The sequence below is a fragment of the Leucoraja erinacea genome, chromosome 36, assembly GCF_028641065.1.
Source record: "Leucoraja erinacea ecotype New England chromosome 36, Leri_hhj_1, whole genome shotgun sequence".
Lineage (NCBI taxonomy): Eukaryota > Metazoa > Chordata > Chondrichthyes > Rajiformes > Rajidae > Leucoraja > Leucoraja erinaceus.
Genome location: NC_073412.1, coordinates 12,398,892 through 12,413,549, shown reverse-complemented (window position 1 = coordinate 12,413,549; position 14,658 = coordinate 12,398,892). Strand labels below are relative to the sequence as shown.

The 14,658-nt window shown below is 43.5% G+C and overlaps 1 protein-coding gene across 9 annotated transcripts in view; it reads right to left on the bottom strand.

Annotated features, from left to right (window-relative positions):
• The window catches only part of herc1 (HECT and RLD domain containing E3 ubiquitin protein ligase family member 1), a 281,473-nt gene that overhangs the window by 75,377 nt on the left and 191,438 nt on the right, over nucleotides 1-14,658 (bottom strand). For 8 of the 9 annotated variants that reach the window (XM_055662723.1, XM_055662728.1, XM_055662725.1 and 5 more), the window contains exons 37-41: nucleotides 9,063-9,577; nucleotides 6,143-6,939; nucleotides 3,642-3,840; nucleotides 1,638-1,798; nucleotides 443-559 (exon numbers count right to left, since the gene is read on the bottom strand). In XM_055662723.1, the coding sequence (XP_055518698.1) occupies nucleotides 443-559; nucleotides 1,638-1,798; nucleotides 3,642-3,840; nucleotides 6,143-6,939; nucleotides 9,063-9,577 (1,789 nt within the window). The remainder of the gene's footprint in view (nucleotides 1-442; nucleotides 560-1,637; nucleotides 1,799-3,641; nucleotides 3,841-6,142; nucleotides 6,940-9,062; nucleotides 9,578-14,658) is intronic. The other variant, XM_055662727.1, reaches the window with a different exon arrangement.

The window sequence follows — 14,658 nt, the reverse complement described above, 5'->3', positions numbered from 1 at the left end:
AAATAATACAGGGTTTAGGAATTTGTTGCGTAACATGTCTTATTTGTGGGTCTAGATCAATAGACAATAGACAATAGGTGCAGGAGGAGGCCATTCGGCCCTTCGAGCCAGCACCGCCATTCAATGTGATCATGGCAGATCATCCCCAATCAGTACCCGTTCCTGGCCTTCTCCCCATATCCCCTGACTCCGCTATCTTTAAGAGCCCTATCTAGCTCTCTTGAAAGCATCCAGAGAACCTGGCTCCACCGCCCTCTGAGGCAGAGAATTCCACACTCACAACTCTCTGAGAAAAGGTGTTTCCTCGTCTCCGTTCTAAATGGCTTACTCCTTATTCTTAATTATCTAATACATGGTATCTCAACATTTCTTCTCTTCCACTAGTTTGATCTATCACAGCAAAGAAAATAAGCCAGTAATGAGCTTGTCAATGTAGACTTACCCGTGGCTTCCATGGCTTTTGTAATCTGCCGGAGGGAGAAACCCATTTCCAAAAGAGGAACAGCAATGGGTGGTGGTGGTGGTGACGTTGACAGTCTGCTACTAGGATCAGATGAAGCTAATAAAATAAGGAACATTTAATTATCTGCTGGCACGTAACAATTATACTGCCAGTCTCTGCAGTAGTTTGTAACATTGATTCGGCGGATTTTTTTTGTTTTTTTTTTGTTTATTTTATTAGAAGTTAATACAGCACAAAACAGTACAGTGGCACCTAATTTTAGGTGCCAACTATGTAATACCGTAATCCATTCTATGTACAACCTCTAGTTTTATGTTATAAGAAGAAAGTAAGCAGAACAAGAAAAAGAAAACAATAGAAAGGGGAAAAAGTGGAAAAATAGATGGTAGAGAGTAGAAAAACGTGAAGTGTGTATATTCGGCGGATTTAAGGACATTAATTGTTTTAACACATTTTGTTCCAATGTCACAGCTCTTTATATTTTGAAGCCAGATCTTCAGATATCACACATAAAATTAAATTGTGCAATGCATCCTCTTCCAAATGCTGTAAAAGAACAATTGAACTCATTTTTTCCCCTCAATTTTCCCTCTCACTTTTTGTCATTGAAAATAATCTGGTCCATTTTTTAATTCAGAGTGTGTATATGTGCTAACATCTCCATACAGAGCACCATCAGAATACTAGGTAGAGAAAAAATGCTGGAGAAACTCAGCAGGTGAGGCAGCATCTATGGATCGACGGAATAGGTGATGTTTCGGGTCGAGACCCTTCTTCAGACTGATATGGAGATTGGAAGGGGGGGGGGCGGGAATAAGAAAGGAAGAGGCGGAGACAGTGGGCTGGGGGAGAGCTGGGAAGGGGAGGGGAAGGAGGGGAAAAAGCAAGGACTACCTGAAATTGGAAAAGTCAATGTTCATACCACTGGGTTGTAATCTGCCCATTAATCTGAATTATGAGGTGCTGCTTCTCCAATTTGGAATATTCTTATTTAAAGCAGCCTGGGATTATGCCTCATGATCATGGAGCAAATGAACAGATTTGGGAAATGCATGGTCTAAATTGATCAACAGTGTGTATTCTTAATGAAATGAAAATTTAGGATGAACAGCTGAAGAAGGAAAACCACCAAAGCCGGGCCTTATCCCAGCAGCACATTAATTGCTTTCAGTACCTGTTCGGTTTGTTGGTCGGGTTGGCTGCGAGTCTGGTGACGTGAGGCTTTGACGTCTACCCACCTCTTCCGTAGGTGAGGTTGGCAAGGAAGACATGGGTGGAGTTTGTGCCCGTCGAGTGGGCAGCAAGGTAGTAGTTGGGTAACTGGAGAACATTTGGCTGGCAGAGACAATATTATGGATTACTTTCACCAACAACAAAATGTATTTTGAATATCATATATATTCTTTTCATAGAAACATACATAGAAAATAGGTGCAGGAGGAGGCCATTCAGCCCTTCGAGCCAGCACCGCCAATCATTGTGATCATGGCTGATCGTCCTCTATCAATAACCCATGCCTGCCTTCTCCCCATATCCCTCCACTAGCCCCTAGAGCTCTATCTAACTCTCTCTTAAATCCATCCAGTGACTTGGCCTCCACTGCCGTCTGTGGCAGGGAATTCCATAAATTCACAACTTCACATACAACTTCAGAGCTTCAAATTGTTTTCCCTCACATAATTGTGTAGTCCAGAAGATTAAGACTCAAGGGACTCAAGGCATGTTGGTGAAATTGATCCAAAATTGGTTTGGTGATTGGTGGGTGATGTTTTTTCTGCCTGGAAGTTTGCAACAAATGGTGCACCACAGGCATAGAGGCTAGGAATTGTTGCTTGTAATATATATAGGATGAAAATATGGCTAATTTGATTAGTAAGCCTGCAGACATCATGAACATTTATGGAGTCATGGAGAGAAAATAAGTTTGGAATTTAGCAGGGCAATGATGTAGCTGTAGCTGGAACGTCAGGCAGAGAAGTGACAGATGGAATCGAATCCGAGAACTGAGAGGTAATGCATTTTGGAAAGTCAAATTCTGGTAGGACATGGAGAGTAAATGACACAGACCCTTCAGGCACTGATGTATAGATATACTTTGGGGTGCAAGTCCATAACTCCCTAAAAATGCTGATGCAAGTGGATGGAGTAATGAAGGAACTACTTGGGTGTGCTTGCCTTCATAGGTTGGAGCACTAAGAATAAGGGTTGGGACGTTATAGCTGCACAAAACATTGGTTATGCTCTATCTAGAGTACAGGTCCCCCACCGATTTTCTGGCAACTGGTGGTCTTACACCTCCTTTAATCCGCGCACTTGAAATCCCCCCGAAAATGTTGCATTAAGCTCGGGTGAGGTGGCCGGTCTAGACATCGGGATTTCTGCGCTGATCGGCAGGTCGAATTAGCCCCCTGCAGCCGGGGCTCGGGAATTCTGGCCCAGCCGGAGCCGGCAGAACGTTCCCATAGTTGACTTCCGAGGGCGACCTTGCAGGCCGGTATCTTGGACCCTGGGCAGCCTCGGCGGACCGTTCTGTTACCGTTGGGCTCCTCTCGGAGGCCATGACTGTTGTTGGTCTGGTAAAACAGATAATCCAGAAAGACTGTAGAATCAATAGACAATAGGTGCAGGAGTAGGCCATTTGGCCCTTCGAGCCAGCACCGCCATTCAATGTGATCATGGCTGATCATCCCCAATCAGTACCTTGGTCCTGCCTTCGCCCCATATCCCGACTCCGCTATTTTGAAGAGCCCTATCTAGCTCTCTCTTGAAAGCATCCAGAGAACCTGCCTCCACTGCCCTCTGAGGCAGAGAATTGCACAGACTCACCACTCTCTGTGAGAAAAAGTGTTTCCTCGTCTGTTCTAAATGACTTACTCCTTATTCTTAAACTGTGGCCCCTGGTTCTGGACTCCCCCAACATCGGGAACATGTTTCCTGCCTCTAGTGTGTCCAAGCCCTCACCCGAGCTTAATGCAATCAAGGGTACCGGACCTGTGTTGTTTACAAATACAATGGCATTTGGAAAGGTACATGGACAGAAAAGACCTAGAGGGATATAGACCGAAGGCAGGCAAATGGGATTAATGTGGATAAACATCACAGTCAGCATGGGCGAGGTGGGATAAAATGGCCTATTGCTGTGCGCATGATTCCACTATTCTAGTACAAAAACACATACCGTAAAAGGCTGAGTGGCATTACACTTGGTGATTCTGAGGCAGGCACAGTTTCTGTGTCAGTGACAGGGGTGGTAGCAGTGGTGGTGTCTTCAAGAGAACTGCTCATGAACGAAGTGGTGCTGGAAGCAGACGGGCTGGTAGTAACGGGTGTTTGAGCCTGCACAGCTGTGTCCATTTCCTCAGGCTGTTGGCAGACATCTGCCGGGAATATACAAAAGCAGCAATAAATTAATAAACCACAAGTAATATTATAAATTAGATTTACTTTGTAATATCCATATCCCCTACAAATAAAGCATAATCCTTCACCTGTATAACGTTACTGACTAAACAACTCAGGATTTAATCTGGGTTGGAGCACATGGAATCTATCTTGAAAATAATTAAATTAAATTGAAATGAAAACAAATCATTCCACAATCAACATCATTTCCCCTGCTTGCAGGATCTTCTACTTAACTACAATATTCACAGTGACGTTTAGAGATGCAGCGCTGAAACAGGCCCTTTAGCCCACTAAGTCTGCGCCGACCAGCGATCCCCGCACACTAAGCCCCCGTCCCACTTAGGAAACCTGAACGGAAACCTCTGGAGACTTTGCGCCCCACCCAAGGTTTCCGTGTGGTTTCCGGAGGTTGTAGGTAGTGGAAGCAGGTAGGGAGACTGACAAAAACCTCCGGGAACCGCACGGAAACCTTGGGTGGGGCACAAAGTCTCCAGAGGTTTCCGTTCAGGTTTCCTAAGTGGGACGGGGGCATAATACTATCATACATACAAGGTCAAGGTTTCAAGGTCAGTTTATCGTCACATGTACCAATTAAGGTACAGTGAAATTTGAGTTACCATACTAGGGCCAATTTCCAATTTTTACCAAAGCCAATAAACCTACAATCCTGTACGTCTTTGTAGCCACGAGGTCACAGGGAGAAGGTGCAAACTTCATACAGACAGCGCCCATAGACAGGATCGAATCTGGATCGCAGGCACTGTGAGGCAGCAGATCTAGCACTGACCATAATTTGTCACATTTGATCATAATAATTCGAGCTTTGAAAATCAGGCAGTTTGCTAATTGATCGTAGGTAGACACAGAATGTTGGAGTAACTCAGCGGGTCAGGCAGCATCTCTGGGGAGAAGGAATGGGTGACGTTTCGGGTAGAAACCCTTCTTTAAACCCGAAACCACCCATTCCTTCTCTCCAGAGATGCTGCCTGACCCGATGAGTTAGTCCAGCATTTTGTGTCCAACTTCGATTTAAACCAGCATCTGCAGTTCTTTCCTGCAAATGGATCGTGTTACACTGCTTACACCAGCACGGGTTCAGATTAACAAACACTGCGGTGCAAAACAGAACAGCATGCATAGGCATTTACAGGTGGGATTTCTTTCCTCTGGACCCCACAGGAAAAAAAAACATGAATATTGAGCAGGTTTTCCTACTTTTAATTCTCATTAGCCTCATCATTCTTGACCCTTCTACTGCTTTTGATATGATTGACCGCACCCTCATCCAGATGGGTAGGACTGTATTCATCTGATCAGTGGAAAGGCTGCAAAGAGATTCACCAGGATCTTTACTTGGCTTGGGTGCTAGGAAGAGGCTGTGACTTTTTGTTTTGGAGATAGGTGGCTGAGGGGTGACCTTTTTGAGATGTTCCAAGATTATGAAGGGCATGGATAAAGTGAACACACAGTCTTTTTCCCAGGGCAGAGGATTCTAAATAGAAGTTAGTCCGTATCTGGAACATGCTGCAAAATGAAACTATAAAAGCAGATGCAACTACAACTTGTTTTTAGTTTAGTTTAGTTTAGAGATACAGCGCGGAAACAAACAGGCCCTTCGGCCCACCGAGTCCGCACCGACAGTCCGCTCCAACCAACAACCCCAGCAAATTAACACTATCCGACACACACTAGGGACAATTTTACACATATACCAAGCCAATTGACCTACAAACCTGCACGTCTTTGGAGTGTGGGTGGAAACCAAAGATCTCGGAGAAAACCCACACGGTCACGGGGAGAACGTACAAACCCCGTATAGACAGCACCAGTAGTCGGAATCGAACCCGGGTCTCTGACGCTGTAAGCGCCGTAAGGCGGCAACTCTACCGCTGCGCCACCGTGCCACCCTTTAAAAGACATTTGGATAAATGTGTGGATTGGTTAGGGTTCAGAGGAATATAAGTCAAGTGCAGGCAAATGGGACTAGCCCAGAATGCCAACTTGATCGGCAAGATTTGCCGAAGATCCCTATTTTTGTGCTATACAGGATCAGTCATGATCTTATCGAATGTTGAGCAGAATCAAGGGTTTGGATGGCCTGCCACTGGTCCTCTTTCTAACATTCTTACTTTACTTTCATGCACGTGTATTAATTAATCAGCATGCATTTAGAACATCAGCATGCATTTAGAACAGGATGACACTCATTACCAATCTATTAAACCTCTTAAGACCAGTAGCGGCTGACAGGATATACATTAAAAGTAACTATACCTTGTTTAGCTTTTCCGCCACAGTGATCGTCCAGCAAGGAGCTCACAATCAGTTTGTAAATCACGGCCTGTGCACGCTCCAGATCAGACAGCCCCAAAGCTCTCTTAATTGGCGATCGCATGACGGCCCGTTTCACCATGTGGCGCATCAGGAACTGGAGCGCAGATCTCATCTCAACGTCATCCTGAATAACCGGGGAGCCAGCACAGTCCGAGTTGTGGCCATTCTCAGTTAAAACCTTCGGGATCAGCAGCAGCTCTGCATACTTACTGCAGCTCAGCAGTGCACTAAGTGTCTTCATAGCACCAAGATACAGGTAAGACAACTGAACTGCTCGGATTTCTGACTGAACTAAGTCGTGATTTCGGAGCAAGTGCTCGTGCAGTTTTCGTTTTCCCTCGAGAAAATGCTGATGAGAATCTAAACTGAGATGTACAGAGTCCATAGTGCAAGTTGAAATATCATTTTCTGATCGAGAACTGGAAGCACCACATTGCATAAAACCCTTAGTTTCCTCAGATGATTGAGTTATTGCTCGCTGATCAATGGCTTCTTTTGTAGAGTCGGCCTCAGGTTTCTGCTCCACTTCTGCTTTCTCTTCAGATTCATGCCTGTGTTTTTTCTCATGTCTTCTCGCACTCTGTTTGGTTCCATCTTCATGGATGCCAGTTAGATACATGAGATCTAGCAGCAGCGAAGCAGTCAACCCACGGAAACGCGACACATCAAACGGCAGTGGATCACAGGGCTCCAGGTTGTAGAGTGGCGTGTCACTGGGTGACCAAGAAGTTGGGAAGCTTTAATCAGATTCGGAATGACACAGGAAGAAGCAAGTGAGGGATAGACAAGAGGAATGTACACACGATTATGTTGTTATAGAAGCATATGGATGCAGAAAGGCAGGAAGTTTATGAGCAGTGTAGAAAGAAATCACTACATTTACTTCTTAAAGAGGAGACACAGATAAATGACAACTTCCTTCAAACAAGTGCCTACTCTTTTAAACCAAGCCCACTTTTGCGGAAATTGAGGTCAAACTTAAATGTCTATTAATTAAGCAACAATGCTAGAAACAACTCGTAGTGAATTTAAACTGATTACAAGAATACGGCAATTAAATATGGGCAATTAGCAAATATTTATCAGCATTACATATCCATATCAAACGCAACAGTGCTGAGTTTTACGATTCCACAATATATTACAAAATATGCAGATGGAGTTTTTAGATCCCAGCAAAGGTGAAAAAAAAGTGGCATTTGATTGCAACATCTGGAGGTCAAGGAAGCAGCTTTATCCACCAACTAAAGTTCTTGCGTTTTTGTTACATATGAAATCGACCCAGCATCAACTGTGTCAAGTAGTGGGTTGCAATTGAGTTAGCAAATGGAAAGGAGGTCAGTCATTCTGCACGGTCTGTGTACAGACTGTACAAGAGGGCTAGAAAACATTGGACTGGCTGCGGAGGCCACAAATAGGCACCGACCTCGGGTGATCACAGAGGAAGAGGCCTGAACTTTCTAGTGCCTTTCCCCCACAGTGGGAATTTTTGATTCTGCTGTGGGGGGGACGTTCATGTTAAATTCTATAATGTGTTGTGTCATTGTGTCAGGAGTAGGCCATTCGGCCTTTTGGCTTTCTTTTCTAACTCCCTCTTAAATACAGCCAATGAACTGGCCTCAACTACCCTCTGTGGCAGAGAGTTCCAGAGATTCACCACTCTCTGTGTGAAAAAAGATCTTCTCATCTCGGTTTTAAAGGATTTCCCCTTTATCCTTAATCTGTGACCCCTTGTCCTGGACTTTCCTAACATCGGGAACAATCTTCCTGCATTTTTCTTTTTTAAATTTCTCTATGGATGTACGGAAACCCAATTTATTTCTTCTATGTAAAGCACTTTGGTTTCAACGCGAGTTGATTTAAACGTCCTATATAAATAAAATTTACTTACTACTTACTTACAGGTGACCTGCATGTTACTGGTGGGGGAAGCGGTGTTGCACTCCTAGGAAACAGTTCGTATACACGATTTTCTCTAACCGGAAACCGTCCCACCACATGCTGAAGATAATAAATCTTTGCGCTTATTTATTTACTTTTCTTTTGCATGTAAATTGTGTAGGAGCTAATTTTATTCCGTATGTCAAATGTTTGGGAAATGATCTGTGAATTCTGTTAGAGCGAATTTCCATGGTCTGAACAGCTGAAGCCGGAGGGGGAGGTCACCAGTAATGGGTTCTGTCAATGGAGAATCTAGAGTATATTTGAATGAATAACACTCCCTACCAATATCACCAAAAATATTATGCGCATCAGTATCACGCTGTAATATACTGCTAACAACTTCATTATTCTGTTTAAGGTAGACAAAAATGCTGGAGAAACTCAGCGGGTGCAGCAGCATCTATGGAGCGAAGGAAATTGGAAATAGGCAACGTTTCGGGCCGAAACCCAAGGGTTTCGGCCCGAAATGTTGCCTATTTCCTTCGCTCCATAGATGGAAAATTGAAGGTAGACAAAAATGCTGGAGAAACTCAGCGGGTGCAGCAGCATCTATGGAGCGAAGGAAATAGGTAACGTTTCAGGCCGAAACGTTGCCTATTTCCTTCGCTCCATAGATGCTGCTGCACCCGCTGAGTTTCTCCAGCATTTTTGTCTACCTTCAATTTTCCAGCATCCTTCTTAAACAATTCATTATTCAGTTTTCCTGCTGCAAGTAAGAATTTCATTGTTCTGTCTGGGACATATGACAATAAAACACCCTTGACTCTTGGAGAATACAGCTGCTCCTCTAACTCCCATGTCGTGGCCAGATAATAACAAATGCACTAGAACAATAGGTAGAAAGCAGTTCTTGCCACTATTACACTAATAACTAAGCCAATGAGCTAATTCAACGCAAGACTTGCATTGTACCTACCTTATTGTTATTTCAGCATCATCCCACTGCACCTTGGCTGAAGTGCTCCCTTCCTTGACCACACCTAAAAGAGTAGCATGTCTTCCTGTTTGCTTGTGAATGCACCTGCCTCCAACCCGTAGACCTGTGTCCACACCGCCGATTACTGCCAGCACCGGCCATACCTCAGTGCAGAGAGTCCGCAGCTGGATTTCTGTCAGCTCTGTCAAGCCATGCTTGCTGTGCTTGCCCTTTTCATCCTCCTTACTCTCTTCCTTCATTTCATGCTCCTCTCTGCTTTGCACAGAACGGCTCTTCTTCAGTTTCTGGCTGACATCTTTAATGCACGATTTGACTTTCTGTAAACGATCCATCATGTTTTTGTTTATACAGCGAGTCCACTTATCGGTACGATGCAAAATGCGGATGAGTTGGATGGTGGCCTCGGCCAGCACGGTAGCCACAGGGCTACAGATAGGATCGCCGGGAAGTAGATCTCTGGGCGTTCCCCGCATTTGCATCTCACATATTTTCACCTAGATGCAAAAGAAAGTCAGCAAATGTACACACAATAGGCTAGAAATTAAATACATTTTAATTGGTATTGGAGATAAGACATAAAATGCTGGAGCAACTCAGCGGGTCAGGCAGCATATTCTTCAATCTGAAGACCCGTAATGTCACCTATTCCTTTTCACCAGAGGTGCTACCTGACCCGCTGAGTTACTCTAGCATTTTGTGTCTATCTTCGGTGTAAAGCTGCAGCTGCAGTTCCTTCCTACAAATTATTTGGTATTGGCATCAGTTCATGCTGGTTTATTATTGTCACACAAATTAAGATACAGAGAAAAGCTTTTGTTTGCACGCTGTCTAATAAAATTAGAAAATACTGAGTACAGTCAAGCCACGCACGGGTACAACAGCTATACGAAGAGAAAACTACCAGAGCGCAGAATATAGTTTTCAGCATTGCAGCATTACACTTCCAGAGACGCAGTGGCACAGAGATATGGCTGCTGTCTTACAGCGACAGAGACCGGGGTTTGATCCTGACCTCAAGTGCTGTCTGGATGGATTTTGTACATTCTCCCTGAGACCGCGTGGGTTTTCTCCGGGTGCTCCGGTTTCATCCCACACTCCAAAGACCTACAGGATTGTAGGTTAATTGGCTTCAGTAAAATGTAACTTTTTCCCAGTGTGTAGGATAGTGTTAGTGTACGGGGTGATCGCTGGGTGTCGCGGACTTGATCGGCTGAAGGGCCTGTATCTCGAAACTCCAAAAAGTCAAGGTCCACAATGAGGTAGATTTAAAGATTGCCACTGCACCCTAACTGATGGGAACACCATTCAGAATTCATATGCAACCTATATTGTCATCAATATTATAATAATGTTTTTAATCGTTGCAAAATATTTCTGGTAGTTTCTATCTTTTTGATTAATCTCAAGAAAAATGTACGCCAATGTCCGTGACAGGTTTGGTTATGGTGCAGAAGCTAAATTATTAATTATGTAATCTAAGAGTTCAAATTCTACCACAGCAATTGCAGAATTTAAATTCTGTTTACAACCTATAATTTGGGGAGAGAATAGGAAAACTACTAGACTGCAATAGAAACACATGTGGTTCAATAACCAAAGAGCAGCAGATAACAAAAATTCCAATGATATGGATCATACTGATAACAGACCATTGTATACGTAACTCATTTGAAGCAATCCATAAACAGCCAGTGTGTAGGAAGCAACTGCAGATGCTGGTTTAAACAAGTTATGGCTACTGAGAAGATCAGTAACTGCACTTCTTCAAAAATGTTCATTCGCAACACAACCCACTGCGTCAATTTCATAATGTCTATATTCTATGAATGGCACTTTCAGTGTAATTCATAGAATCATTGAAAACTTGCAATACAAATGCAGCCATTTGGCAATAGTGTTTGAACTGGTTGAGAAAGAGCTATCCAGCTTGTTCCACCTTCCAGATTGCAGTACCATGTCTAATCTTTCTTCCTAGATAAAACCTTCCAGACCTGGCAACATTCTTGCACCTTCACTAGTGCAATCACGTTATGGGATAGTTTTGGCTGAATTCTGAAATAGTGGCAAATATATCCGAGCTAGCTCAAATATGAGAAAATAAAGTAGGCAGAAGAAGGGGCTCTCCATTTTAACTGCAGCTCAGTGGTGTATTTGTGCTCACATAGGCTTGCTGAGGGTGTGCGCAGCGCAACAATAGGGGAATCGCTGCTGTTGCTCGGAGCAATGCTTCTCCTCAGTCAACCTAGTACCTCCACTCCGTCATATTATAACAGCAAATGTGCCAGGATAAAGCAAAATCATCCACTCAGATGAAAGATAGAACTTTCACAAGGTGACACAAGGTGGCAGTGTCTCCCTTCATTCCAAGGGACCACAAAAGACTGAAGGTAGACAAAAATGCTGGAGAAACAGTGGGTGAGGCAGGATCTATGGAGCAATGGATCAGGTGGTGTTTCGGGTTGCCACCCTATTGCCATCTGTCTTTAAGTCCCGATTGTAGTGCACTTACATTGTGCACATGGAAAGAAACCCAAAACATAATACAAACGGAGTGGCATCCACTAGTGCCTTTTTGTCTCACACGCACGCACACACAGCCAGGGGTTGTGGTGGAGGCAGATACATTGTGGGATTTAAGAGGCTTATAGATAGGCACATGAATATGGAGGGAACAAAGGCATATGGATCATGTGCTGGCAGAGGAGAACAGTTTAACTTGGCATCATGTTTGGCACAGTATGGGTCGATGGGCCTGCTCTATATTCTAGTACTGTAATTAGCCATTTAGCTTGGTTCAGTGCAGTTTGCATTATTAATAAATTGTAGTCAATAAATATATCTAATTTTACATAACTTCATTCTACCATGATCTTTGCAAAGTCAAGTCTATAGATGAAGAAAGATCAACTGATGGCAATGTGCAGTGATTTTTAACGTTTAACCATGTTTGGCCAGGACTTTGCGAGTGAAAGTGATATATTGGGAATGTGGATTCCAGAGGTATTGGACTGGCCGACATGGGTGTGTGGCTGCAGCTCCTGCTTACTCGCTTCAAGCTCATGCTTCAACATTGCTTTTACCGTACCCTTGTTGACCATATTGGCAAAAATTGGCAAAAACAATCTACTCTAATATCAGCTGAAAACACGCTCAGATGCACGACTTGTTTGCTTTACATGGAGAGAAACATCATTAAGTTTAGTTTAGAGATACAGGGCGGAACTAGACCTTTCAGCCCACCGAGTCCGCGCCAACCAGTAATCCTTGCACAATAACACTATCCTACACACACTTGGGATAATTTACAATTTTAAAGCCAATCAGCCCACAAACCTGTACTTCTTTGGAGTGTGGGAGGAAACCGGAACATCCGGGGAAAATCCATGCAGGCCACGGGGAGAACGTACAAACTCTGTACAGACAGCACCCGTAGTCAGGATCAAACCTAGGTCTCTGGGATTGCAAGGCAGCAACTATTACAGTTGCGCACCCGTGTCACCCTTAAGTCTTGTCCACAATTAGTTTCAGGTTGTAACCTGAAGGCACAGTGAGAATCCGACTGTATATACAGTAATTTAAGATGTTACAACAGCAGAGGAACAGATGGAGCTCCAAGGAAATTTTGGACTGAATAATTTAATTGCCCACGTGAAAGCTACTTAACTGTCTGGCTCTCAATATTGGACTTATTCCCTTGCACAAAAACTTTCTTCTTCCTGAAATATTTAGCAAGCCTCCAATTGAGGCCGTAATGAGCCAGACTTGGCCGGTGTATTTAATACTGGAATCCCTGTCCTCTCTACTTGTAGTTTAATGTTAAAGTTTATTCTTTGCATGTTTCAATTATATATTTTGCAATAAAAAACTGGGAGAATCATCGGTCAGTTTGCATTGAGCAAAGGAATCTCTCCAGTAACTGATGACTGGATTTAAGTATGCAGAAGGCTTTTGGAAACTCTAGAACGTTTTGATTTCCTAAAATACAAACGCTACCTAATAAAAATAGTGGGGAGTAGTGTGGAGATGATTTATGAAGATGTTGCTAGGACTCAAGGGCCGGAGCTTTTGCGGGAGATTGGGCAGGCATGGATTTTATTCCTTAGAACACAGGAGGGAGAGGAGTGATCTAAAGGCAGTGTATACATTCATAAAAGAATAAGATACCGTGAACACAGATTCCTTTACCCTAGGTATGGGAATCAGGAATCAGAGGACAAAGATTTATGGTGAGAGGGGAAAAGATTTAATAGGAACCTTAGAGACAACTTTTTCCACTCAAAGGGTGCTGCATATCTGGATCGAACTGCCAGAGGATGTGTTTGAGGCAGGTATACTATAACAGCATTTAAAAGACACAGAGAGGAAAGGGTGAGGGATATGGGCCAAACATGGGCAAATAGGACTAGCTTAGATGGGGCATCTTGGTTAGCTTGGGCAAGTTGTGTCAAAGGGCTTGTTTCCGTGCTGAATAACTGTATGGTTCTGAAAAAGAGATGCTGAGAAAAGCCAGGTCCTTCATTGGAACAAACTTGCACTTACATGCCGTTTTTCAGGATTTCAACAAGGGCTTGTCAGACAACTAATCACTTTTAAAGTCCAGTCACTGTTGTAATGTAAGAAGCTTGGCAGCTAATTTAAGGTTATGAGCCAAAAAAGCAATTATTTTTGAGAAAGCGGGCATGAAAATATCACATGCTGGTCATAAATAAGGTCACATTCTTGTCACCAGAGTGTCTTTGAACCTATGGCTCAGAGTTAGTAAACTGAAGGTCTAATATTGAACACACATTTTTTAGAAACATAGAAAATAGGTGCAGGAGGAGGCCATTCGGCCCCTCGAGCCAGCACCGCCATTCATTGTCCCCAATCAATAACCCATGCCTGCCTTCTCCCCATATCCCTTGATTCCACTAGCCCCTGGAGCTCTATCTAACTATCTTTTAAATCCATCCAGTGACTTTGCCTCCACTGCCCTCTGTGGCATGGAATTCCACAAAATCACAACTCTCTGGGTGAAAAGGGTTTTGAGAAGAGGGCTGATGAATACTGAACTATTATATTGAATGCGCGCAGTGTATGGAACAAAGTGAATGTGCTTATAGACCAGTTAGAAATTGGTAGGTATGATGATGTGGGCATCAGACATGCCTTAAATAGGTTACATTCCATCAGAAAGACAGACAGGTGGGCAGAAGGGGTGGGGTAGCTCTCCTGGTAAGAAATGAATTCAGTCCTTGCGATGACATAGGATCAGAAGATGTATTATCCTCATGGGTAGAGCTAAGAAACCGCAAGGGCTAAAAAGACCTGTTGGGAGTTATATACATGCCTCCGAACTGTAGCCAGGATGTAGCGAACAAATTAAATCAGGAGATAAAATCAGCATAAACGGCAGGCAATGTTATAGTGGTCATGGGGGATTTCAATGTGCAGGTAAACTGGGAAAACCATAGATTCCAAGAGAAGGAATTTGTAGCGTGCCATGAGATGGTTTCTTAGAGCAGCTTGTAGTCGAGCCTACTTGCGTAAAGTCACTTCTGGATTTGGTTAAGAAGGAACGTCAGATGCTGGAAAA